Source organism: Myodes glareolus, chromosome X (assembly GCF_982192425.1).
Source record: "Myodes glareolus chromosome X, mMyoGla1.1, whole genome shotgun sequence".
In the NCBI taxonomy this organism is placed as follows: domain Eukaryota; kingdom Metazoa; phylum Chordata; class Mammalia; order Rodentia; family Cricetidae; genus Myodes; species Myodes glareolus.
In genome coordinates, this window is record NC_142053.1 from 137,312,662 (window position 1) to 137,340,478 (window position 27,817).

At 37.4% G+C, this 27,817-nt stretch overlaps 1 protein-coding gene across 14 annotated transcripts in view; it reads right to left on the bottom strand.

Annotated features, from left to right (window-relative positions):
* Positions 1 to 27,817, bottom strand: part of Cask (calcium/calmodulin dependent serine protein kinase) — a 350,284-nt gene that overhangs the window by 38,404 nt on the left and 284,063 nt on the right. For all 14 annotated transcript variants that reach the window (XM_048461595.3, XM_085684363.2, XM_048461593.3 and 11 more), the window contains 5 exons: positions 20,942 to 21,019; positions 18,447 to 18,527; positions 10,647 to 10,835; positions 3,033 to 3,111; positions 1,129 to 1,214 (listed from right to left, as the gene is read on the bottom strand). In XM_048461595.3, the coding sequence (XP_048317552.1) occupies positions 1,129 to 1,214; positions 3,033 to 3,111; positions 10,647 to 10,835; positions 18,447 to 18,527; positions 20,942 to 21,019 (513 nt within the window). The remainder of the gene's footprint in view (positions 1 to 1,128; positions 1,215 to 3,032; positions 3,112 to 10,646; positions 10,836 to 18,446; positions 18,528 to 20,941; positions 21,020 to 27,817) is intronic.

Genomic DNA, 27,817 nt, shown 5'->3' on the forward strand with positions numbered 1-27,817 from the left:
TATATTAGGTATTTTTTTTAAACAAAATAAGTTAATGGAGCTGTAAACATGGTTCAGTAACAAGACCGAAACAATGAGAACATTGATAGACATGCTATCATGGAAGGGGGAAATAAAATTAAGCTTGGGTCAGGAGGCTGAGTTAGCAACTAGATGACAGAAAAGTAATCATAGAGTGTCAGAGGGCTCCTGGAAGGTACAGAGAGATACACCAGAAGCAGTGGGGAGGGATTTGGAGTGCCATAGAGCTTTATTTGTTTGATGGAGCAGAAGGATGCTCTCTTTGAGAGAGGCCCACAAGGAGAGAAGGTTAGCTAGTTGCTACTCAACCTCTCTCTACTTTTACCCCAGCCTTTGAATCTCAAGTCTTATTTATAAACAGAATGATAGTGGTTTAGTTAAAGCTACCTTTAGTGGCAGCAACAGAGCCCTTGCCTGTGGGAACAGAATTCCTGCCAGGTTGCAGCCAGAGAAGCAGGTGGGTAACTGTGGAGTCACAATTGCTGGCTGAAATAGCAGCAGATTAAGGCACAGCCATTGCACTGAAGTTTTAACAACACGGTGCTGCAAACCTAGACAAAGAACTACAGGAGGTAATTTAAGATTGTTGAGGGGGAGAATTATTCATTCCCAGGGACAAGCCTCCCACTTGGTCATTCAATTCTAAGTGGTTAGCTCTGAAAGCACGTACATACAATTAACATTTAATGCAATCAGCAAGTTGCATTTATATACAGAAACATTTATACATGTATGATAACAAAGGAAAAGAGTCCACGAGTGAGAGGGATTGAGGGAATGGTCGACAAAAGAGGATGGAGGGAAGAAAGCGAAGGAGGGAACTGCAATTATATTTTAATTAAAAACATAATAAATAAAAAAGATGGCTTGGCATGTAAAGGCACTTGCCACACAGCTTGATGACCTGAGTTTACTCTCTGGGACACACATGGAGGAAGCAGAGAACCAGCTCCTTCAAGCTGTCCTCTGAACTCCACATATGTAGACACATGTGTGCAAGCACACTCACAACACAAACACATAATCAATAAATGTAATTAAAAAGGTAAAATCTAAGCGAACGAACTAAAACTTAATCTTAGAAACGGGAAAACTCTCATTACTCACAAGCATTTTTTGTAGTTGTTCCACTGTTTGGTTAGCAACACTGATGCCATTGATTTCTCGAATTTCATCACCAACATGAAGTGTACCTAAAAAAAATCACACACAATTATAAACATGAAATGAGTAAATGTTTTCATAATAACAAAAAGCCAAAGGTGTCAATGTAATAGAAAAATAAGTTACATATCTAAAAGTCAATATTTCAGAGACAGAGTCATATTTGGCTGCAGAATTATTTATCTTTTACATAGTAAAACCATCCAAACAGATAGATCTGCTTTCAGAAAGCACAGTTTTAATGGATGGCCACAGAAATTTGTTGACAACCCAATAAGAGATCATTAGGTATGAGCAGACAGAACTCAAAATAAGACAAATGGCTAGTACTTCTAAAACAAAAACATAAATGATGATATAAGCTAATAAATGGGTAAACTGAATAAGAATTCAGACATGGCTGAGGAGCAGTTCAGTGATCTTTAAGGTGAAACAAAAGATTACATAAAATATAGGTCATAGAAACAAAGACATAAGGAAAACAGAAATAAAGAACATATTTAAAGAGCTATGGAATATAGGAGTAACTTAAATTCAGAAAGAACAGAGAACATGAAGAAGAGGAAATGTTTGAACAGTTGAATTTTTTTTTTTGAACTGGTGAAAGTATTACTATACAGATCCAGGAAGAATAAGGTAAATAAAAGGAAATATGGGCCCTCAGTAAAAGACTCTTGCCACCAAGTCCAATAATCTGACTTCATTACTTGGATTCTACATGGTGGAAGGAGAACTGGCTCCTGCAAGTTGTCCTCTGACATCTACATGCACACTGTGGCATGTGTATGTGGGAATGTTTGTGTGTGTGCAGGAGCGCACATGTGAGCATGCATACAGAAATAAACACAATAAAGGTATTGTTTAATTTCAATACGTAGAAAGCTTAAAATTTCAAGGTATCCACTAACATCACAGAAATAGGGTGTTGAAATTTAAAGCTAGTAATTAGGAGGCAATGAAACAAACACCACCCCCCCAAAAAATGAATAAGGAGAGCAAGATAGTAGAATCATCACAACAAACATTAATGAGCTACTCTATCAAAAACAGTGATCAAAACTGGTCACAGTAGTGCCCAACCTTAATCTCAGCACTCAAGTGGTAGAGGCAGGAGGATTACAAGTTTAAAGTTACCCTTGGCTACATAGTGAATTTGAGGTCACTATACCTAATTCAAATAGTCAAATATATATGTCCAAAGAGAGAGTTATAAGTAGACATTGGAATACTCTACTACTATAAATGAATATTTAAATATTAAATATTGGTAAGTCAAACATACAAAAATGTATAGAAGATTTAAACAAAAACATTAATAATACCAAGTCAATTATTATATAGGGAACTCTGTATGCAACAGTTAAAAAAATAAAGGTTGTTCATAAACACAGATTCACAAAAATGATTAAAGTGCTATGCCACTAGGAAAGTCTTAACAAACCTCCGAGAAATGATGTCATACAGACCATACTCTCTGACCACAACACAATTAAGTCAGCTGTAAATTACAGAAAGATGTCTAGAAAATCTCTTCAAATATGATAAAGAAAAACACTTCTAAATCACTTATGGGCCAATGAAAATTATAATAGAAATGTAAGAACACTGACAAATGAATTACAACAAATGGTTGCATATAAAAATTTGTGGGATATAGATAAAATAGTACTTGGAGTTTTTATTTTACTTTATTTCATTTACGGTGGTCAGGAATGTGGTCTAGAATGACTGAAGCACAAAGATAAACAGCTCCTTCATTTGAATCATAAAACAAAAAGACCCCCCATTTCCTTGAGTATGTCCAGGAAGAGTTAAGGAAAGTTAAGAAAATTACAAATGGAACGCACCTTGCCTGTGAATCATACCCCCGTGCATGATTCTCGCAACAATACAATGATTTAGCTCATTCATTTTCAAAGTGATTCCCTGTAAGAAAAAAAAGAAAGAAAATGTTGGTAAGGGTACAATTAAATGAAAGCACTACTTTATTTCCTTTCAGATTTTTCGAACTAAAAAATTTACTTTTCATTGTACATACCAACCCCAGTTCCACCTTCCTCACCTTTTCCCACCCCCCCATCTCCCCACTTCACATGCACCATTCATTTCTCAGAAGGGGTAAGGCCTTCTTTGGGGAGTCAACAAAGTCTGGCATACCAAGTTGAGGCAGGACCAAGCCCGTCCCCCCTGTATCAAGACTGAGCAAGGCTATCTCACCATAGGGAATGGGCTCCAAAAGCCAGTCGGTACACCTGGGATAAGACCTGGTCCCACTGCCCGTCCCCCCGCCCCCAACAGACCAAGCCACATAACCACCACTAACATTCAGAGGGGCTAGTCTGGTTCCAGGAAGCATTATTTCCTATTTGTGATTTTACTGTAGGTAATTTTAATTAGAAGAGTTATGAAATCATTAGAGAATATATAGAAGATGAAGATCCTCTACTACTTTACGCACAAAATTGTTCTATGACAGAAATGCTATTGGTGTTTTTATTGCTAGAATGGCATGCATGCATTTTATATAGTGCTTTTTAATCTTTGCATTATGTTTATTTCTCACATCCCTTTGTTTTTATGTTCCCAACTATTTTAAAAAAAGATTTTTATTCCTGCCAAGGGTATATTCTATTAGTATATACTTTATATTCTACAAAATAACAGTTTTATAACCCACTTAAAATATTCCAAACTTTAAAATTTTCTAAGTTTAGCACATGTAAGCATGTGTGAATCTTTCACTACGATCAGATAGATGGTAACTGTGTCTTATCCCCAAAGGTTTCCTCTTATTTGTTGCTAATCTACTCCCATTGCTCTATGCTCTCTACTCATGCCCAAACAACCACTGATGGGCCTTTCCCAACTATAGGTAAGTTTGTATTATCTAGCAATGGAGTCACATCCATTCTGGCTGCTTTCTTTAACTTACCATAATTATTTTGAGATTCTACCATTTTGTTATATTATCAAATAACTCACTGCTTCCAGTTCTGGCAGTTACAAAGAAAGCAGCATCTTAGACTTAATCTCCACTTACTCATGACATTTTTTAAAAAAGGATTTGGGACATTTCATATATTTGTTTATCATCTTTTTACAGACAGCAGGATAGTTTTTTCTGTGTTAATATTTTAGTATATACTCTGTTGAAATGAACATATATTAGTATTTTCATGACCAATCTGATCTTCTGTTTGATTGATTTTGCTGAGTTTCTGTTTTCTATTCCACTGATTTCTACTTTTTTTTTCAGTACCGAGGATTGAATTAAGGGTCTCGTAGATACTAAGCCAGCACTTTGCCACTGCAATACATCATCATTCCCATTTATTTCTATTGATTTTTCTTACATCTACTAATTTTGGCTTTAATTTATTCTTGTTTGTCTTTTTTTAAAGGTGGAGGTCTGAAAAAAGGTTGTTAATTTGAGAGATTTTTGTTCTTTAATATATTTAAATATTAGAAATATATTTAGTGTTATATATGTCTTCTTATTAAGTACTATTTCAGTTGTATCACACAAAATTTGAAACAGTGTAGTTAATTTTCATTAATTGCAAAATGCTATTACCTTATGATTTTTTCTTTTATCTATGAGTTACTTCAAATTGTGTTACTTAGTTTCCCAAGTATTTGAGACATTCTTGCTGTCTAGCTCAGGCTGGTTTTAAATCCACAATCCTCTTGACTCTGCCTCTTGAATTCTGGAATTATAGGTGTGCAACACTATACCTGGCTTCTCTTTGTTATTAATTTCCAGCTTACCTTCATTGTGGTCATAGAGTAAACTCCAATATTAATATAGCCACTTCAGCCTTCATCCTAATAATGTTATAGTGGCATAGCTTTTCTATACTTATTTTGAAACATTTTTTTCTTGTTGTATAAAGCACATTTCTTGCAGGCAGCATGTGATGAATACTTTTTTTTAAACCAATTTGAAAGATAACCTCATCTTTTTCTTGCAGGGGTGGGTTTCCAGAGTTTCTCTGTGTATCCCTGCCTGTCCAGGAACTTGCTTTGTAGACCAGGATGGCCCTGAACTCACTGAGATCCACTTGCCTCTGCCTCCAGGGTGCTGGTATTAAAGGTCTGTGACCCTTTTGCTTTTTAATAGGATAATTTAGACTATTAAGATTTAGTATGATTGTTAACATAGTTTTATAGTAATATTTCATTTGTATTTTAATAAATAAAGCTTGCCTGAAGATCAGAACACAAAACAGCTATACTAGTCAGCCATACAGGCCAGGCAGTGGTGGCACACACCTTTAAACCCAGCAGCCTCACTAGTTAGCCATAAAGGCCTGGCAGTGGTGGTATGCACCTTTAATCCCAGCACTAGAGAGGAATATAAGGTGGGAGGAGACAGGAACTCGCTTTCTTTTCAGTCTGAATATTTCATACAGGTAAGAGCTCTCTAGTGGCTTGGCTGATTTGCTTCTCTGATCTTCAGGTTGAATCCCAATATCTGTCTCTGGGTTTTTATGACTTGTGCAAAATAGTTTGGTATAAATATATCTTCTTTTCGTGTTCCACTTCTTCTAATGTTTCCTCTTAACCTCTTTTTCTGTATTCTTTTTTTTTCAAATTTATTTATTTATTTGTTTATACCGGAGTCTCTGAATGTGGCTGACATGGGGGCTGACTGAGAAGCCATTGACAATGGCACTGGGTCTTGTTTCATCTGCATGTACTGGATTTTTGGGATTCTAGTCTGGTTGGATGCTCACCTTCCTAGACCTGGAGGGAGAGGGGAGGAACTTGAACTTTTTCTGTATTCTTGTGGATTATTCTCATTATGCTGGATCTTGCATTATTTTGGCTCTGCTGACAGTTAACAAGTCCTAGTGATGCTCCTCTGTCCTTCATCTCCAGTGTTGCAATTACAAGTACATCTGACTTTTTACATGACTGTTGGGGATCCCAACTCAGCAAACTCTTACCCACTGAGCCATCTCTTCAGCCTCCCCCAATCCCAATTAGCTGTAACCCTTCATGTTGCTGCTTTGGTGGCTGTATTTGGCTTTACTATAGCGTATGTATTTAACCTACCTATTTGTCTTTGAGTGATACTATACTACTTCATTTATGAGAACTTTCTGATAGTACATAGCCATTTCTTTATACTTGACCTTTGTGTTACCCTTGTAATCTGTTGTGCATCCCAATGCAAAGTACTTTTAAAGAAACTTAAGAGATATGAGAAAAAGTTATAGTCTTTTAACTTTGGTGTGTCTACAGATGTTTATACTTGGCCCATTTTTGGAAGACACCTTTGTTGGTCTCCCTAGAATTCTTAGCTCTGCTCCTTCAATTCAGGGACTCTGCCTGCTTTGCTTCTGAACTCCCTCCCCCTGCACTGGTTTAGAAACTTTCTGAAGGCAGTAAGGTGAGACAGTTAAAGGTGTCACTGTCTTTGCACCTGCTCTCTCAGAGATCTCTGTCCTTCCTTGTTTGATGTCCAGTGTCTCAAAAACCATTCTTGGTTGTTATCTAATATTTGTCCTAATTTCATTTGTTTCAAATGAGAGGGCCAGAAGCCCAAGTTTAGTTTCATGGTTATATTTAAAGCCAATTTACATTTTGCTTTTCAAATATCCTCTATTAAAAGACAAACTTCCATAAACATGCTTTTGAGATAGACCTGGTTGATCTAACAATCACACAGGAAGCTGTTAAACAATGTTGACTCTCAAGTACTCTTTAGATTTATATTCGTGGGGATGGGAATGGTGATCAGAATTGTGTATGTTTTAACAAGGTCACTTTACAGGATGGTGTTCTTGAATTTGAAGTGGCTAGTAGTAGGCATTCAGTTTTGGACTGAATAACATTTGGAAAATGGTGTTTTGTCAGAAAGCTTCATGGAGTTATCTGAGAATTTTTATTTTAGCTTAATTTGAACCATGCCACAAGATATATTTTTTGCATGGTTTCTATTTTGAAGCTCTCAGAAGGAATAGGAAAGTACTGTGAAAGGTATAGTTTATCAAAATGATTTTGGTACTAACAGTCAATTGTAATGTTCAGGTTTCATTTCCAATTGGTACATTCAATCAGCATGTATGGTTACTTAGAGGAGTATTCTGGAAAACGCCATAAATAAATGCATACATCAAACTGAGTTTCATAAGGGAAATGATGGCACAACAGAGATTCCACCCTTAAAGCTAATAGGTTTCTATATTAACTCAGTTAACAAGGATGAGAACCTACTATGTTATAGACACCCTTTTAGGCACAGTAGTAAAGGAGTCAGACAGTATCTTCATTGGCAGAAAAATTTACTTCAAACCATGTATAGCCAATATTTTTTATTCTGTCAACCCCAAAATTTCTTTGCAGAGAAGAATTGACTTATGTTTTTTCTGTTCCCAAGACCATAAACTCCAGGGAAAGTACTGGCTCAGCTTGAGGAATTGGGGTGGTGGTGGCATGTATTCCTTGTCTTTTATTGCTTACAGAAACAAGCCTTTCCCTTCTTGTTAAGCTAGTTCAAGTAGGTTATTTGTCATTTCTAACTATGGGAGTCCTAATCAACAGGGAAACAATTGTGAGTACAGTGTCACAAACTGGGAAAATATAGGGTACAGAGGAAGTGTTTACCCTTAGGGAATGCATGCATTATAGAGGGTCCCCAGGCAGAAGAGGTTATGTAGATATGATCTTCAGAGTAATTCAAAGTTATGAAGACAAGCGAACAGGCAAATGGCCATAGTAATTGTAGTAGCTATATTCTATTATTGTTAATATATATTTTACATAAAACTATTCCTGTTTTCACGGCAGCCAGTGAAAATATATGCTATCACTGAGATCACAAATGAGAACACCCTTTTAAAGGAGGCTTTAAAAAGTGGTTCAAGGTCATTTTTGCTTTCTGAAAAAACTAATTCAGGGATACATGTGTGTACTTTCCCTCAAACTGTGTAGTCAGCCCGTACTGAAAAGACAACTGTCATTGTCTTCCTTCAGATTATATGATCACAAGGTATTTTTGGGACCTCCTTATGGTCCCTTACACCTTTCTGTCTGCTTTGCTTAGTTGGACATTACCTCTTCTGCCTTTCCAGACAGCTTTTCTTCCTTCTAGTTTTGTTTTAATTGGTCTTGCCAAACTGTGCTAAGTTGCAAATTTACTTCCTTAATATGGACCACCCTGTGGAAAGTGGATATGTGGATATGGCTGTATCTTATCTGCCCCTATATCACAGGGATCTAAAGCAGCAATGTATCACATGGACTTTTAACATTTGCTCATTGGGCAAATCAGAGTATGAAACGAATGGATGAAATTTTGACTTTCACAGTTTGGAGGGAACTCAGGATCATTTAGTCAGTGTGCTTCTAGAAGTGTACAACCTGATGGATGTCAAATGAGATGCACAAGGCCTCAAAAACTGTCACCAGATACTCTTAAGACCAAGGGTTGCTAAGCCCAGCGAGCACCAGAACAGGTACCTGATTTGCATGCCCCCTTGTATGCTGCCAGATAATGTTAGACACCTGACAAAGAACAATGAAGAAGAATACAAACAGAGAACTGAGGGCTTTCTGGGAATTGTGCTCACAGATCTGCTCTTTTTTCTTAAGTAGGTATTTTGTTTTCTTAAGCTTTGAAGAAAAGATAAACGCATATATTTGAATGTCTTCATCACTACAAATATGCTCCCATCTCTAAACTTGAAGGTTGCCCAGTGCTCTTCTTCACAATGTCATTATCTCCTTATGCTTTCAATTGAATGAACCCTGAAGTTTCCGGGTCATTCTTGATTCTTTCATTGCAACCTATTACATGCCTCATGGATTTACTTTCATTCATTCATTTTTTTTTGAGATAGTATCTCAAGTAGCCCAAATTGGCTTTGAATTTGCTATTAAATTGGTTTTCTCATACAGCCAGGGTTGGGATTACAGACATGTGTCAGCATGCTTGGCTCTTTCATTCTTTCTGCCTTGATATACATCCTACTAGTTCTGAGTACCATTATCTCTCCCCTGTACCATGGCAGGGTCTGCTTTGTTATTTAGTCTCTCTAGACTCTATATAATACAGTTTTCAGATTGCTAAATCTAAAATGAAAACCTAATCCAGTTTCATGCTTAAAACCTTCAATAGCTTTCTGCTGTTTTTAGGCTAAAGAACAGACACCACAACATGTCTTTCACTACTGTATGGTCCCACTCTTGCCACTTGTCATGCTGTCTGATGGTCAGCTGCAATGCCTTGTTTCCACCTGGAAACTATGAAAGAGCCTTTTTACTACTGGGTTTCTGCACATGCTCTTTGGTTTGCTTGTCACCTTAGTTCCCCATCCTTTCCATCTGCTCAGTGACCACCCCAGAGCCCTTTCTGATCGTCTCTATCTATGCTCCTGAGAATGAGTGCAGGTACAGTACCAGTTCTCTGCCAACTGCATGCCTCAGCATGGGAAAAATGAATAAACAGGTTGATGTGAATGGAAGAAGTCTCATTTTAGCAACACCATTCAGCTCTCTGAATGTCTTCTGAATTACTTTTCTTCAAATTTTGGTGAAAGCAAAAGATATGGAAAGCACTGGAATTTTTATTAAATTAATTAATTAAAATATGAGACAGGAAGGCACAGCCTCATCCTGCTCGACTTCTGGTGATTGTGTGCACAGGGGGCAACTTGAAATTTTGTCACCTTGTTGTGTCCACAAGTGAACAACAACAACAGAAAAGCGCTGCACATTGACTCTGGAGATTTCAGATGTCATCGTGAACAGGCAGATTTGCAGATATGGAATCTACAGATAATGAGGGTTGACTACATATTTATGAATTGTAAATGGTTAATTGTGTCTGATACAAATAAGTTTTCTCTCCAAAGCCAGTCCCGTTGTCTGGGTAAGTGTTTTTCTCTAGTGTGCTTACTGTTTGAAGCACCTGTTACAATGCTAATTCTTCAAATTGCCTCTTTCTTTGCTATATGAGAGGTTTTTTTTTTTGTTTTTGTTTTTACATTCTGGAGTAATGTACCTCTGCTTGGAAAGTTGAAAAGTAATTGTTACAGTAGAGGTGTGATGGCCGGTATGTCTAATAAATGAAGAAATATCTGCTCATTCCTATTAAATAGAAAATAGCTTGTTAAAAGGAAACATAGGTAGGTGTATAAAGCCCCCTTCGACCATTATATGCAAAGACTCTAAATACAGTCATAATTTCTATATGTGTAGGGTACCATTATGATCTGTGTAACAATATTTTAATAGTATCTTCATTTTTAATATGAAACATTTTTCGGGTTTCACATATTGTATACTTTCAGACTGAATATATAATACTTAATTTCAATTCTAATATTATTTCGAACCTCTATAGGAAACTGATTTCCTTAGACCCATCCATTCTACCCTTCTTCCCTTCCTCCTTGAGTAGCAGTCAGTACAGGTTGAGTTAGCTGATTGTAACTCAAGTTTTTCCTACTTACCATTGGTTCATCTGTGTTCTTCTGGAACTGTACAAGTCGAACTCTGGTCACATTCTCCATGTCCATGTCTCCGTTAGCACTTTCTGGAGAATCACCATTTAAATAGGGAGAGGTCGGGGGAGGTGTGACCCTTAGCGCTTCATCACTGTAAACTTCATGTGCCACTACATCATGAGTCTGAAGTAAGGCCTGGCATTTTTATGAAAGAAGAAAAAATCATTCTAGCAGAAATATGCTAATAAACATACACAATATCACTTCTTCTCAAAAAGTATTTTTCATTTACAGTAACTCAAAACAAACCATACCTCTAAATTACCTCAATTTCTTTGTGGCAAATTATCATGATAGATGGATTTCTTTTTAAACATAGAATGAACAAGTAAGGGAGCAAACCAATGAATGGATGGGCCTATCAATTATCAGGGTTAGAGGTAGCATCTGGTGTTAGGCTGTAAAACTGTATCTAACTCACATGGTCAAATAAAAACTGAAATACTAAAATTTTAAATAATTTAGCAGAAAGAACATTTATAAAAATAATCAGCAAATTTGCACTGGGGCTTTAAAGTAAAATCAAATTTAAAAGACATTATGTAATAATTACTGCACTGAATAAATAACTTCTAGGATATGAATGAAAGAATAAAATTAGCATCACCTACTAGTAAGTTGTCAATAGAAATGAGGAAGAAGCAAGGATCAAAGAGGACCCATAAGCTTCAGGTTCATATAACTGAATGGACAATTATACAGTGACATCAATGATGTCCTACCATAATATCTTCATATAGCCCAAAGGACGAAGATAATTTATAACATGGTTTAGGAAATAAAATTTAACTGTATAGACGTACTTAAGAAAACAATTTTCTAAAATATCACACATATAAATCTCAAAATTGAAAGTTGAAATGTTTTTACATTTATCTATTTGTGTATGAGTGTGCACACATGTGTGAGCACACACGTGCTATAATGTTCATGTGGAGGTTAGAGGACAACTTGTGGCAACAGTTCTCTACTTTCACCGTGTGAGTTCTTTTGGTTTTTGGAGCTCTTGGATAAATCTGACAATTATCATCGTTTTTTTATTTTTTTTGGAGACAGGGTCTCATGTTTTCCAGGTCGGCCTTGAATTCACTATGTAGGAAAGAATGACCTTGGTCTTCTCTTTTTATCTCCCAAGGTTTAGAATTACACGGGTACATTACCATACTCGGTGCATGTGGTGCTGGGGATGTAACCTAGAGCTTTGTGAATTCTAGACAAGCAGTCTACCAACTGAGCTACACCTCTTCCCCTAAGTTGAAAATGATTACTTATTTATTTTGTAAAACTCACTAACAAACTCACTAAAACTCACTGACATCTGTATGTCATCTTTGTGAATTTTGATAATAAATCTTGTTTGTTGCTGTACAAAAGGATATCTTCCTGCTTTGTGTCATCATAAACCCTTTTTAATAAGCATGAAGAATTTTAGCTCAAAGAGAATTTACAAGTAAATATTGTTAGTCTGTTTGAAACTTTCTACAGATATACTAATACATCTATTAGTGTGTGTATGCGAATTCTAAATTTAGTTTGACTTCCATCTGTAATATGTGTGGTAATGAGATATGTACAGATAATGAAATGCAATTAAATAGTATTTCAGCATTTGAAATCACTTCCTAAAAGGCTTATCAGAGCCATGACTTAGCTATTTTAAAGTCATGCATACAAGGCAAAAATAAGGTAATGATGTGTTAAAACCAGAAAGGAGATGGTGCTGAGTGGTCATCAGTAGGTACCCAGAGCAATCTAGTTATTCTATTTCTAATGGAAAAGGTCAGTACTGCCACAATCCCAGGCTGCTGTTCTCAACTGCAGGCTTAGGTGAGGGTTACTAAAGGACACCGACAACACACAGTTTTAGGGTAGAGCTCTTCAGGGGCCCTGCGAACCACAGCTACCAAGTGTAGAGGTTGGACCATTTGAGCAAATCCTTCTTTCTGTGATCTAATTGTAGCTAGTCACCAAAGAAGCTAAGATTTAGAGTAGAGAGGCCAAATCAGGAATGGGCCAAGTAGAAAAAGTCATCTGATAAGGTCAGGTTCATCATATCAAGTATAGAGATATCTTTTATGACTCATGATACTTTGACTGGTAAACACAGGCAAACTTTCATGGGGATAAGGTCAGCCTTGAAGACTCATGAATTGGATAAAATGTTTATGCTCTTTTGTAGATGTTTTCTATTCATCCTTTAAAGTTATATAAACAGGCACTTGCATTTAATGTATTACTTACAAGGAAGAACAAGTCCTCAATCATAAAGCAGTACCAAACTGAACTTTTAAAAAGTTTAAATTATGTTGCCAAATATGGTCATACTTGATATTTACCAGAATTTGCTGCCATTAATGACTGCTGGCACAAAATAAAACTAAATCCCCAGCTCTAAGTCACATGCAAACAGAAAAGGAAAACATGTACAGAATCTATCAGGTGGGGTAATGGAAGCTTTTGGGTAACTACTCAGCCAGCTCCTAGTCATTTACTCTCCATTCCACATTTCCTGGGTTTTCATGGGACAGAGACATTAAAAGAAAGTTACCTGTTATAGTTGGTTACAAATACAGTAAAGTAAAAGTCAAAAGCAAAAATCTTTTCCTTTAAATGTCTTATGGGGTGTGACTGAACAATTAGCACTAAGCTGAAACAGTTGCTAGTTTGCTTGTTTCTAGACACAGTTTTGCTACAAAAACAGTTTGGCCAGGTATTTTCACCCTTTCTGACTCGGCATCCTGAGTGCTGGACAGCAGGTTTGGGACGCCATACAGAGTTAAAATTTATCCAATTTTCCCCTCCCATTATTTTACATTTGTTTTCTATTTGTTTTCTGTGTGCACACATGCACCCCTGACATGATTGCCATGGCACACATGTGGAGGTCAGAGGACAGCTTGCAGGGGTCGGTTCTCTCCTTCCACCATGTGGGTCCCAGGGATTGAATTCAGGTTGTCAGGCTTTACCTGCCAGGCCACTCCACTAGCTCCCTTTATTTTCTCTCCTTTAAGTTATTGCAAATACTTTCAAACTGTCTGTGTTTTAACTGAAATTTAAATGCTCCGGTTATAATGATTAGAAAGCAAAGTCCAGATAACTGAGCAAATTAAGTATAAAATATCAAATATACTAAGAATACTGGAACTTTGGTAAAACAAAAATATCACACTTATTAAAATATTTCTATTTCTAGTTGTTATTTTAAAAGCCCAGGGTTTTAAAAAATAATTATTAAAATATATACAAGACAGAAAACTTTAGTACTTAAAAGCTTATGTATTATATATTTTAGAATTTTATTTCTTATAAGTGACATTATCCACATGTTTGCTTATTCAAGAATTACCAATAAGCTTAATTTAAGCCTCCAGGGAAACTCATCAGCATTACAAATAGTCTGCTGTTTAAGAGCCACCAAGATGTGAACCTTAGGGAGGCCATTTTCTAGGTGGGTGACTTTAAATAAGTGTCTACCTCACAGGGCAATTTCCACTAATGAGGATAATCACACAACTTTCCATTCCAGTTATGAGCAAGTCCTGTTGTTGTTCTCTACCACCTGCCGCAGGTGGGCAACCTGTCACCCATTCCCATCTTTCTCTGAGCCTCCATCATTTCTTTCAATGTCTTCTAATGGGTCTCTCTCCTATAGTCCGTTTACAACATGTGAGCTCCAGAATTTTCCGCCCCTTCATTTGAGACAGGGTCTTGCTCTATAGCCTTGGCTGGCCTGATACTCACTATGTACCTCAGGTCGGACTCAGACTGGCTGTGTTTCTTCCACCTCAGTCTATCAAGTGCTGGGATGACAGGAATGTGCTACTATGTCCAGGAACGGCCTTGAAAGCATGGATTGCATCACATTTTTTGCTTGCAATCACTCAGTGCAATCCCTACTTTAATCAAGAGAAAACCCTAGACTCTTTACTACGGTCTGGAAGAGCTTGGTCTGGCCTCTGCCAAGCTCTGTAAGCATTTCTGTATCACTTTCTTCCCTTTTACTAAATTCTATCTTTAACGGACTTAGTCGTACTCCTTGAGCCTATACAACTTCCTTCTGCTTCTTCCTCCTGTTTGAATGCTTGGGGGGTCAGCTCTTCCTGTAACAAGTCTCAGCTTAGCTAACCCTTCAGAAGAGCTTCCCCCATGGATATAGAATAGCTGACACTTTACTTCTGTCACTGATTTACAATCAGAGTTATTATCACTGTGTAAAATTACCATGTTATTTGATATATGTTTAGTCTGTTCCTACCTCTAGCCTGCAGCCTTACTGAAATGAGAAATTCCATGAGGGTTGGAACTATGTTTTTCCTGTTCACTATCAGATCCTTAGTGGCTAGCACAGTACACCTGGAACACAGTAAGCACTTAGATGCTTGATAAACGAATAGAGATTTTTATAATCACTGTGCTAGGTATTCAAAAATTTTGAGGAATTATTTCTGAAAATGTTTATTGATAGGGAAACACAACATACACACACAACATTTTCTATAAGTTCAGAAATGCAAAATAAATCAAGGCTTAAGAGGTAGGTAAGCTGTGAGGAATTGGTCTGTATGAGCTTTAATGATTTCTGGAAAAAACCTTATCTTGTAAAAAGGTCTTATTTGGGTATATGCTAATTTATTTATTTAGTCTCCTTCACCTCCAAAAAGATTTACTACTCTGAAATGGTCCTAAATAATTCTATGAAATGGGCTCAGGTTATATAGGAATTTATAGTCAGATTTGTTCAAAATTGTGTGGAATAAACTGCATGGAGCAGTGAGTGGTGAGGTGAACCTACTTGCAAATGGGCCAGTTACTATTGTGCTCAGTGTTTTACTGACTGCTTACAATGTCAGCTCTGTACATGGGCAGATGACACATACTGTGGGGTAAATGTCAATTCTTACTAGCTAACACTGATGAGGTATTAAGCACATTTCAGGCAGAAAACAGCCTAAGTACAGTAAACATATCAATGTAGTTCTTCCTCCAACTAAGAGAGGTTGAGCTCGAGTTCACAGAGCCAGTTCACAGCAGCAAGGATGGAGTTTAGCCTCAGTCCTGCCTGAATTTAGAGCTTGTCTGGAGAGGAATGAATTGTAATCTGGTTCCCACATATGTAATATCCAGAAACAAGATAATAAATATCCAGGGCAATTCACTCCTGTTGTGATTATTCAAATGTGAGGACACTAATAGGGCACCGAACCCTTTTATTTTCCTGCTTTGGTATATAGAGAACAACAATTAAATTAGATTAAATGAGATCACACTCATGAAACTAAGCTGAGCCTAGGACAGACATAGGAGAACTGCCCAGGCTCATTCTGCAGGGAAAGGGCCTGTTTCAGCAGATCAGCATGTATTAGAATGCCACACACAGGAGTAGAAAGTGGAAAATAGAGAAGATTAACATAGATTTAGAGTAATTAGGAATGACTTCGATAGAAAAGGTGGTATTCAAACTGAGTTTTATAATGACACATCTCAGCTGTAAAAGTAAGCTCGCCCAGACATAGAACTATATTTCTAATTTACTACAATCAAATAGAATGGAGTTAAACACTTTCAGAGATGTGTTTGAGTTTAGCCATTAAAGCTCAGAAAAATTTGGTAGGGCCAAAAAAAAACCCCACACAAACCAAAAAACAAGAGAGAGAAAGAAAGAGAGAGAGAGAAGAAAAGAGAAAGAAAGAAAAATTAGGTAGAGGACATAAGAAATTGTTTCTTTCAAGATAGTTACTTTAAAGGACAATGTTTTAGAAATATTACAAAGTTTTAGAAACATTACATGTACAATGAAATAGCATGTATTTAAAAACTCACAGGTATGGGTATGATACATGTTATATTGTAACTATTATTTCAAAATAAGCATTTAGGATGTGAGGACGGTCTGGTTGTGACATCTGTCACCTCACTGATTGCCAGGGTTGATTCAGCTGATCTGGCTGCTTAGGCAGGTGTCCCCTTCCTCACCGCTCCATGTGTGTCCCTCCCGAAGCTGTGCGCTGGGTCAAAGAGGACGACCCTTCCCCGAATAGAGGAGGACTGGTCTTCAGTCAAGGTATACAAGTAGCTGCGCTACCCTGCTAGAACCTCCAAACAAGTTCTCAAGGCTTTAAAATAAGCATTTAAAACAAATAGTTGCAGTAAGAACAAGGTTAATTTCAGTATGAATTACGATCTGTAATTGTGGTTTTTTTTTTTAGAAAAAAATATGTATTATTTTTGCTGTGCCTGTGTGTAGATGACCTTGCAGGTCAGAAGATGTCAGATCCCCTGGAGCTGGAGTTATGGCGGCAGTTATGAGTTTCCTGATGTAGGTGTTGGAAACTGAACGTGAGTCCTTCAGAAGAGCAGCAAGCACTCTCAGCCACAGAACCTTCTTGCAAGCCCCTGTAATTCTACTTTTGAATTGCTGATATTTTTTGTTGCAGATTTTGAATTGTAGTAGATAGCTATGAATATCTTCTCTACAAAAGAGTTTCTTAGCTATTTCACATTTCTAAAAACTGGCTAGATGCAAGTGCTAGTCCCATTTTTCGTAGAAACTAATGAAAAATGTGCAGGAGTTCTGGCTGTCTAAAACAAAGACACCCTGAGTTTAATTCCTGGAACCACAGGGTGGAAGGAAGACTCCTTCAACTTGTTCTCTGACCTCCATGCATGCATTGTGGCACATATGCCACCCTAAATAAATATAACACAAAACCAAAAAAAAATCGCCCTCAATTATAGGTCTTTGTGGGTTAGGCAGCATAGAGTTTCAGTGAGTGATGGAAGAATGGTAGGAAGCAGATCCTTATCTGAGGTGTGCATAGTCCTTAAAGAGCCACTTTTACAACTATGATGCAAGGGCAACAAAAACAACAAAATCAAAATATTTGTTATTACCTGGGATTATACTTAGTTTGATACTATAGTCATGAACTACAAAATGATATTTTAGTCAATGGTATACTACATTCACAGGATTATATTGAAGCCAAAAAATTCCTAGGGCCTAGTGACTTCATGGCATAATGCCTACTTACATGGTTGCTGGTGTAAACAAAGCTACTGCACAGTCAGTCAGATGAAAGCATACTATATATACAATTATCCATGGAACATCACACTAGACAGCCATGATGTTACTGGCTTAGTTATTTACTATGTTATACTTTCTATCATTATTTTACAGTGTGTTCCTTCTACTTAGAAAAAATGTTTAATCATGGTAGCCCACTGGTTATAATCTAAGCATTTTGGGAGGTCAAGGCAGGAGGATCCTGAATTCGAGGCTATCTGGGCTACTTTGTGAGATCCTAGGTCAAACAGACCAAAACCTAAAACAAAGAAACAACACATTTACTGTAGAAATGCATGCTGTGCTATCCTGGTACTAGCCACACATACTTGTGTTTAATGTGTCTCTTGATTTCATCATTTCTCTTGTGCTTGTTAAATTTCATGTTGCTTTGCTCACTATGATTCTAAGAACCTCCCAGAACTATGGCATACACATGTCTATACAGCGTGTAGCCTGGTGCACACTAGTAGCCTACATCACCTAAGCTCTTGTAAGAACACTGTAAGATGCTTACAATGACAAAATCGCCTGGTAACACATTCTTCAGAATTTATCCCAATAGTAGGTGACATGGTTGTATAAGGATAAAATACATTTGATGACACTAGCAATATTTTATGAAGGTTTTAAAAACTTCTTGTGAAAGTATGGTTTAGGTCTAGTGATGTGTTACTTACCATGAAATGAGGTTGTGTTAAAATACGCTTTAGTTCCTTTGCGTCATTATTCTCAGGGTAACATGAAATTTCTTCCAATACCTAAAAAAACAAGTAAGAAATATACTAGTGTAAAATGATATGAAATTGACAAAGCATGGAACTCCGTTAAATTAAAAACCATGAGTGGGTTTTTGTAGTGGCAAAGACAATTTCTTTGAAAACATTTGTTGAGTTCAACAGTTATTAAAATAGGAGAAAGATATTGATAGTATTAAAATGAAACAAAAGCAACAACAGTTTGCCTTCAATACTCAGCTGTGACCCAATGGTAACAAAAACTAAAATACAAAATGGGAAGTTTATAACACGTACTTATTACAGGTTTAGGAAACTTATGTAGCTTAATGAGAAAATTCAAATTTACCCCCCCAAATCAATTTGAACTGAAAGTAACAGCCTTTAAAATTGAATAGCACTGCTAGTTCCTTAAAAAGATGACCAGAGGTTCAATGAAAACAATGTACAAAAGAATGCTAATTAAGTAGAATAACTAATTATGAATACACTTAAGTAATTTTCCTTGTAGCCTAGTGGGAGTAATGCTGCTCTCCATGCTTATCTTCCAATATAGAGAAAACAATGCTCCCGCCAATGGTCCCTTTGATGAAATTCCAGCAAACCCAAGACCAAATTTAACAACTCAAACACCTTCAGCAGTTTTTGTTCTGCACTCAAACTTTTCTCACCAATCAGGCATTAGTATTTTGTTTGCATTGGTGAAAATGCGGACTGCAAATCAATGCTCTAAAAAGGCTCTCCCTTTCACCCAGGAAGGGAGCTCACCTGTTCACTTTAATCCACGTCTAGCAGTCCACAGCAGTGCCTCGGTTTTCTGAGCAGGTACCTGTTCCTGCTCTATTTGCAGATGGCTGGCCTCTAAATTGCACTCAACTGAATTCTAAGCATGGATCCAATCTAGGATTGCCTCAACACTACTGAGTGTAAAGGGCACATAGCCCTTCAACTAGCATGACACTCCTGCTTCAACCTGCCAGAACTTCAGGAAGGGGTTCACATGGCCTGAGTCTCAGATTTCAGCACCCTACCACTCACACCCGTACTGGTGTTTCTTATTCAAATGTCCTGTTAACGATTGCTGGTTATGCAGCTAATTCCTATTGCTTACTAAAATTAAAGTAGTTCTCTTTGGTGTATTCCGCTTCTCTTCTAAGAACAAGGGGAAAGCACAGACTCTCTTTCCCCTGCCACTTTCATGGTCTATGATCTTAATTACAGAGGTGTGATCTCCTAAGCTAGGGGAAATTCTTCAAGTGTATAATTAGGACAAAGGATTGTCCTCAGAGTGTCTCAGCTTCTATCTATTTAGATATTGTTAATTGCTCAGTGACTCATTGTTCCTGACTGATATTGTTAATTCCTTTCAAAGAATGAAAGAAAGCTTGCTGGGCAAATTAAGACAGATTTCTCTTACCCCATTCTCATCAAGCAAATAGGCCTGGCAGTCACTGTGGTCTAATTTCTCACTGACTATGTAAGCATACACACACACACACACACACACACACACACACACACACACACCAAAGATCATGTTTCACATCTGCTAGAAAGCTGGCTGTGGTGGTACACACCTGTCATCCCAACACCCCAACACTGAACTATATGGGGAGATCCTATCTCAATAAAACAAAACCCAGAACAAAATCTGCTAAAAAGGGATTATGTCTTCAAAACGCTTTCATTTAGTAATCACACCTTGTAAGAAATATTTTTAAAAGGAAGCATTTATTTGCATAAAAACTTTAAAAGATCAGACAGTTAAAAAAAAGTATTTCCTAATGGGGTAATTTCTACATCAGTCTAGTAATAAGAAAAAAAATTACACAGTCATTGTGTTATATTCATAAAGATCAAATAGAGGTATAAAATGCTTGTTACATATTAGATACAAACCAACATAATTTGATCAGAGTCTATATGTAAATGAAAAAGATACAAAAATAGAAACAACTGCTTTAGGGTGGTGGGATTCTGGGTGAATTTTGTTTTCCAAGCTTTCTGCAAAGTCATGCTTCTATAATAAACAAGTATGAAAAAATTTGTGGCAAATACTTTTATGGGTTGATGATGCATAAAAATGACTTCTTTGAATTTGATATATTTAATTGTTATATAAAAGTCAATTAACCTCCACATAGTACCACATTAAAGAAGCAACTCACATTTTTAAAGCATGTCTATTCCTACCAGGTGCAGTAAAATAACATCAAAAAAGAGTACATTAATATGTTCATTTCCACAGCGAAACCAGAAGGAGAAATTTGGGAACTACAGTTGCTGTGACTTTTTTCTTCCCTACATGGATGTTCAATGATAAATTTAGCAATCAGAATCTGAGTATGAGTCAAACTGCAATCCTAATGAGTGCGCTTCTTCATTAAAGGCAGCAAACGTGACAACACTAAATATTTTGAGAAAAAGATGTCACTTACCTCTTTGGCTCTCTGTACTGCATCGCTTGGAGGATTCCTGATTTGTGGTGAAGATTTTGTGTTAATTTTGTCATACAGCTAAAAGAGCAAAGAAGAAATCCAATCAATATCCATCACGTTTTGCTACAGTTTACAGCTTTCTGTTTATTATTTTAACAATGCTTTCCTCTTAAAAAGTCAGGGGGATGACGTCACCGGGTCTTCTTTGTAATTGTTCGTCATTCAAGGGAACTTGTCAGAACTATGAGTTTCATGCATGTATTTTTAAAGTAAATACTTTTAAAGAGAGCAATTAACATTTGTCAATATAGCAGCAATCCCAGGATTTCCTTCCAGACAGAAGCAAAATTCACTAATGTGACTATGGAGTAAAATGAAAAAACAGTTTCCGGCCAAGAAGAGTCTAAAAGAATTTTCACAGAAACCTAGATCTTGGAAAAGGGCAAACCAACTCTTTCTAGGAAGGAATGTTCTCATAGAGGTTTTTCTTGTCTTACTAGGGATGGTCAATACCAGAACCAGTGCTGGAGCCTTGAGCAGGGAGTCAGGGACAGAAGCTTAGTCTCTTTTGACTTTGCAAATTCAGAGTATGACAGGACTGAAACAGTTCTAATAAATTTACACTTCCTTACACAAACATAAAGAATCAAGCATCAACTTGCTAAAGAACATTAATTTAATTTGTCAGAGAAAATATTCTGCAGTTTAGAAGTACAGTTAAAATGCTAGTTTTACCCCAAACAGAATGGGCCACAGTGAAGCAGTGTGCTCTGAAAAGTAAAAAGTTAAAGTGACCTTGGCTAGTCTGATGGCTTCTATTTCCTAACTTCTCTAAAACAGCCTGACATTTGGGGATTGGTTTGTCCCTCCTCCAACTTTTCTCTGCATACCAATGTTAGTCCAGAGGTGAAATACTGACTGTAAACATTCTTCATATTATAGTTAGACGCCAGAAAAATCTTTATAGCTTGTAAATATTTAGGCCATACCATACATTAAAAATCCCTAATAAGGTATTAAAAAATGACCAAGAGAAAGTGAAAATAGAGGAGGGGCCATTTTGCAATGCCATTAATTAAGAAAGTACTGCTGACTTGAAGACTGAATAAATAGTTAAAGCAGAAAAGTAAAATGCTACTCTACTTAAAACATTTTAGGGCACTGGTGGTATGTTGTTTGGTCAAATCCTTGGAGAATATACATGGATGGTCTCTGTCTTCTTAAGGTTTACATCTCTAGTGATTGCCAACTAAAATCTGGAATAAAAAATGTACTTTTAAAAAAATGGACATATATACATGCAGGGTCTCACTATGTAGTCCTGGCTGGTCTGGAACTCGCCATGTAGACCAGGCTGACCTCTTACTTGTAGATATCCAATTGTCTTTGAACTCAGAGGGTTCTGCCTGCCTCTGCCTCCTGAGTATAAGGATTAAAGGCGTGTACCACAGTTCCCAGCCTGTTAATGCCAAGTATGTCAACACGAACTCGATTCCCAGAACTCATATGGTAGAGGGAGAGAACCAACTCTTTTAGGATGTCCTTTGAAACCCACACGAGCACATTCTCATAACTCCCCAAATAAAGTATAATTAAAAAATACATTTAGTGGTTCTGGGAATGGTGGTATATGTCTTTGATCTCAGCACTAATGAGGCAGAGGCAGAGGCAGATTATCTCTTTGAGCTTTAGACCAGCCAGGTCTATCTACATATTGAGTTCCAGGACAGTTAGAGCTACATGAGAGACTCTGTTTCAAAAACCAAAACAACAACCACCACCACAACAACACAGACATTTAGTGGGCCAGTAAAATGGCTTAGTTGGCAGAGGTGTTTACCATCAAGCCTGTGATTTGAGTTTGATCCCTAGGGTCTGCTGGAAGGAGAGAATAAACTCCTACAAGTTGTTTTCTGACTTTCACACTTGTACTGTGGCTTAAGTGCATGTATATGCGCGCGCACGTGCACACACACACACACACACACACACACACACACACACACACACACACATAGTGTAATCTTAAAAAGATACTTGGCTATCCTTGATGTCAAAGTATTAATAACTAAAGTTTAAAGAACTTAAGTGAATAATAATAATAACAGTAAAATCTCAAGGCCATTTAAAAGAATAACAAATTTAATTCAAGGCCTTGTAGGTTGATTGCCCTGTCACTTTACACTGTTCATGCAGCAAATACTTTACCTAAAACAGCTTTAACATTTTTGTAATCAAAGACTATTGCTGACATGACTTCCAACACTTTCAAATGAGTAGAATTGCTTTCTATTTACACAATTAATAAATGCATACCAACTTTTACTCACAGAGCAGCAAACACCCACCCTTCCCGATTTCTGAACCCGGAGACATGATTTTTAACTTGGTCTCACTAAGCCAAGTATAGTTCCTTAGTTCTTATGTCAGTGCAGTTTCTTTTAGGAAAAAAAATGGTGTTAGGCACAGCACTCAAGGCTTTGACTCTGCTAACATCTAAAAACTACATGTTAGTATAGTGTATTGAAGACTTTTATCTGGTCCCTAGAAGACATTCTTGAGCCTCACTCTAGACCTACTAGAGATGCTTTCTCATATGCTCTGTGGGTTTTTATTTTATTTTTTTTTCTGAGACAGGGTTTCTCTGTGTAGCTTTAGAGCCTGTCCTGGAACTTGTTCTGTAGACCAGGCTAGCCTAGAACTCACAGAGATCCTCCTGCCTCTGCCTCCCAAGTGCTGGGATTAAAGGCGTGTGCCACCACTGCCCAGCTAATACTAACTTTTGAGTAATAGTAGTCATTCTAATTGCCCCCTCCATGAGATGGAACCCATACCTGACACTGCTTGGGTCACTGAGAACCTGAGACTAGATAGCCCAGGGACCTAGAGACTCCTAATGACATTCTGTTATACTCATACATATGCATGCACACACACATATACATGCTCTAGAACTCCAAACTAAAGGCAACAGGAAGTCTGTGGCACCAAGCCTCCTAGGAAGCTGCCAGTGCTGGTGTAGGGCTTGTTGCACAGCAGTCAGCTCCTTCCACAGTTGGCCTAGGCTTTATTCTGCCTACAGAGGCAGAAGCATGATGTGAAGAAGTCACAAGATTGAGGAGAGAACACATTTGATCGTCCTTTCTCCTCCTTCTTGAGAACTGTTCTTCCATGATGTAAAGTGAAGGCTATGGGGACCCTCCAGACAAGCTTGCACAGGAACTGGAAGTGGCAAACAGGAGACCTCCTTGCATTGGTCTTTGGCCAGAGCTTGCCGAGTTGCAGCAACTTACTGGCCCACGTTGACGCAGTAGGATGGGCAGCTTTGTTCAGAGACTCCTTGGGGAGGCTCAACACGTGATATTTTTTATGTCTTAAGTGAAAGGTGACTAGTGTCTGCTTCTTTTATGCTGACCTGGGATAACTCCCAGTACATATTAAGGTTACCTTAATAGGTACTGCCTATGAGTCAAATAAACACCGATCGAGTGCTGTCCAAGAGGATTGCCTGCACAGAGCAAGAAGACCCAGAAACGTGTTACGGGTAATACCACAGGGCAAGAGATGAGAGTGAGCTTCTGAGGCTAGCTCAGGCTGTGCCAACAATGCTAATGCTGCACATTTGCAACTCAGGACATCACCAACACTGGGATGCCTGCCATATCAAGGGCATCAACAACCAAAAAGGAAGTGGCTGTCTGATGTTCATGATTATAGAACATGCTGTGTAAGGGCTTCTTTTTCTTCTCCTTGACCCTTGAATTCTCCAATAACAGACAAGAGGACACAGCATATGTTTTGTAATTGTTTCCTCAAAAATTAAAAATTTGAACTTATACATAGAAATTATGAATACATATTTGTAAAAAAATGTAGAGTACCACAAAAATGAACACAGCAGAAATACCTATTTCAGTTGGTTTCTTTAGGAACCAGATACAATTTCTATTTGATCCTGCTTACACACTAAAAAATTTCCCATATTAAACACATTTTGGCCATATTTAATTCTTTTTTGAATCTTTCAAGTCTGCCTTATTTAACAAGATTTTTAAGATAGAGAGGATCTTAGATACTGATACAGTTCTATTTCTTCATTTTGAAGAGAATGCCATAGTTTGGACAAATGTCACCCAAGTACCCATGTACAAGAAGTCTTATTTGCCAGCTTGTGGCACTAGTGGGAAGTGGTAGAACCTTTAAGAAGTGGGGTCTAGTAGGTGAAGTTAGGTCACTGGGCTGTACCTTTGAAGCAGTTATTAGTGTTCCATTCCCTTCTCTTTCCTTCTTGCATGTCACAAAGTGGGCAGCCTCTTCTGTGATGATTTATTTATTGCCTTCCCACAGACCCAAAAGCAACAGGGAGAACTGACTAAAACTGTGAGTCAAAATACATATTTCTTCCTTTGAAGGTGATTATTTCAAGTATTTTGTCATAGCAACTAAAAGCTGACCAATGCAGAAGTGAAAACTAATGTCTACTGAGGTTAAATACTACACTTAGGGTTATATAACCAGAGCAGTGGAGAATGAGTACGTGGCCTTTTGTCTCACACCAGCTATCTTTGGATTATATTGAAATTTAGTAATAACAACCCATGCTAGGGAGAGGCCTTAGTAATACTTGGGAGGGGGTAAAAATGCAAAAAATATTATTCATAGACCATGGAAAAAATCAAGTAACTATGATTTGGAAGTTATTAGCCAATCAATTGCAGGTTTTGTCATGTTAAGATCTTAATACTATCGTGGCCAAAAGAAATTTTTTAGGCTTTAGGGGCTATCTGGTCTCTGGCACTACTATTAACGTCATTGTGTTGTGTAAAGACAGCTGCTAACAATGAACAGACATGGCCATGTTTCAACAAAATAGTTATCAAACAAAGAGTTGGCTGGATTTGGCTTGAGAGTGAGAACTTGTAACCTCTGCTCTAGAAATTTAAATTCAAGGTGGTCTGGCAACATCAAAAATATATTTCTTTTTGTGATTTGCATTTCTTAAGTCTGAAGATAGCGAAGCATGTTTATAAGACTGGGATACTGAAGCAGGTGGGCTAGAGGATGAAAAGATGTTAATAAATTATTTCTAGATGGAAATAAGAATGTAGAACTCTACGGCTGTTTGCATTCTTTTTCTAAAGAAGTTAGCTACCCAAGTTCAGCTATATAAGTTCAAACCACACACATAGCATTAAGGCAAAAACAAGGAAATGTGAACAGCTGCAAGGGAAACTGGCTGTTTCACACTGTGTCACTTCCAGACAGTTCTGTTCCTTGCCAGTCTTTGGCACTGTGTCAGATATGACCACACACAGCTACATGGACACACTTCACCTCTGTCTCAAGGAGAGTAGGCACAGTTCCATAGGCAAGCTGTGTTCTACATTGTAGATGTTTCAAACAAAGCAGAGTAAACTCAGTGGTAATATTCATTTCCTATCTCCTGAGCATGTACTTTCCAATAGGAAGATGAAATAAATTAATATATTACTTTTAATTTACTTATAAAGCATTAAATGAAACTTCTTTTTTAAATGTCACACTCTATTACATCTTACTCTTGATTTTGTAGTCCTCAAATAGAAGTGATTGCAAATTGTTTTATTTATCATTGAATACTTAAACTAGAATTAGTGGAAAGATGCTATGAAATAACTCTCCCTGGGTTGTACAGGTCATTTGCTCCCCCTCACAGAGAAAACAATATCAAAGAACAATGATATAAGCCACTTAAGACAAGATTATAACTTTTTTTTTCAAGGCAGGGTTCCTCTATGTATCCTTGGCTATCCTGGAACTATCTCTGTAGATCAGGTTGACCTCAAATTCACAGAGGCCCACCTGCCTCTGCCTCTTGAGTGCTGGGATTAAAGGTGTGCACTGCCACCGCCCATCATGATTATAACTTTTACAAGACAGTAAGCATGGACCAAATAAGGAATGGGCTTGTAGAGCTGCAGAGAAGAGTGAAGTCCATTAGCAACTGCTTACTTTAAAGACACTGAAGCAACTTCCTGTTGAAAAAGAATTCAAGTTCGTACATAGGCACAAAATAATGAAATGCTTGCAATCCTAGTAAGACAGATAATAAGAGCATGAGGAAAGTTGCATGAAATGACAGTGATGAGATAAGAAACAGACTATCTTATTAGGAACTTCCTTCATAGTTTCTGTTCACAGAACCACAGATATGTGACTCACCATAGCTGGGTGAACAGGAACCAAGTTCCAATATCACACCTTAGTGAACTGAGAAGTGAGAGGCAAAAGGTTTTTCTCACTTACAATACATTTGAAATCCAGAAAAATGTTGGCAAAGGTAGAGATTTAGTACTAAAATACAGGGAACTGGCAAGCAGTTATCACTTTGAAGATGATTTTTTAGGTTGTAAATTGAAGAAATAGTTCTGAGATCTAAACTCTTGTTTTCCTGCTCAGGCTAACATACCAACTCAAGATCTTCAGCATAAACGCCTACCCAGGAGGCTTGAAGAGAGGAGGTCCGGAAAACCCCATCTCTTAAATATAAACAAAACCAAAAATGAAAGAGCCTTTCCAAGATCACTGGAATCATTAAACATGAGATAGTGCCAAGGCAGCATGATGGGGCCACACATCCTTAGCATCATTAAACATGAGATAATGCAAAGATAGTCCATACAGGTCTGAATGAAATTGCAAAAGCTGAAATGAAATTTTCAAAAAAAATTAAGGAGCTATAAATCTATAAACTCCAAGAAAAATATCTTACACATTTAAGAATGATTATGTATCACCGGGATTCCATGATTTATAAAAAATATCAATACCACCAGGGTGTGTCTTCCTCCTCCCTCCCTCCCTCCCTCCCTCCCTCCCTCCCTCCCTCCCTCCCTC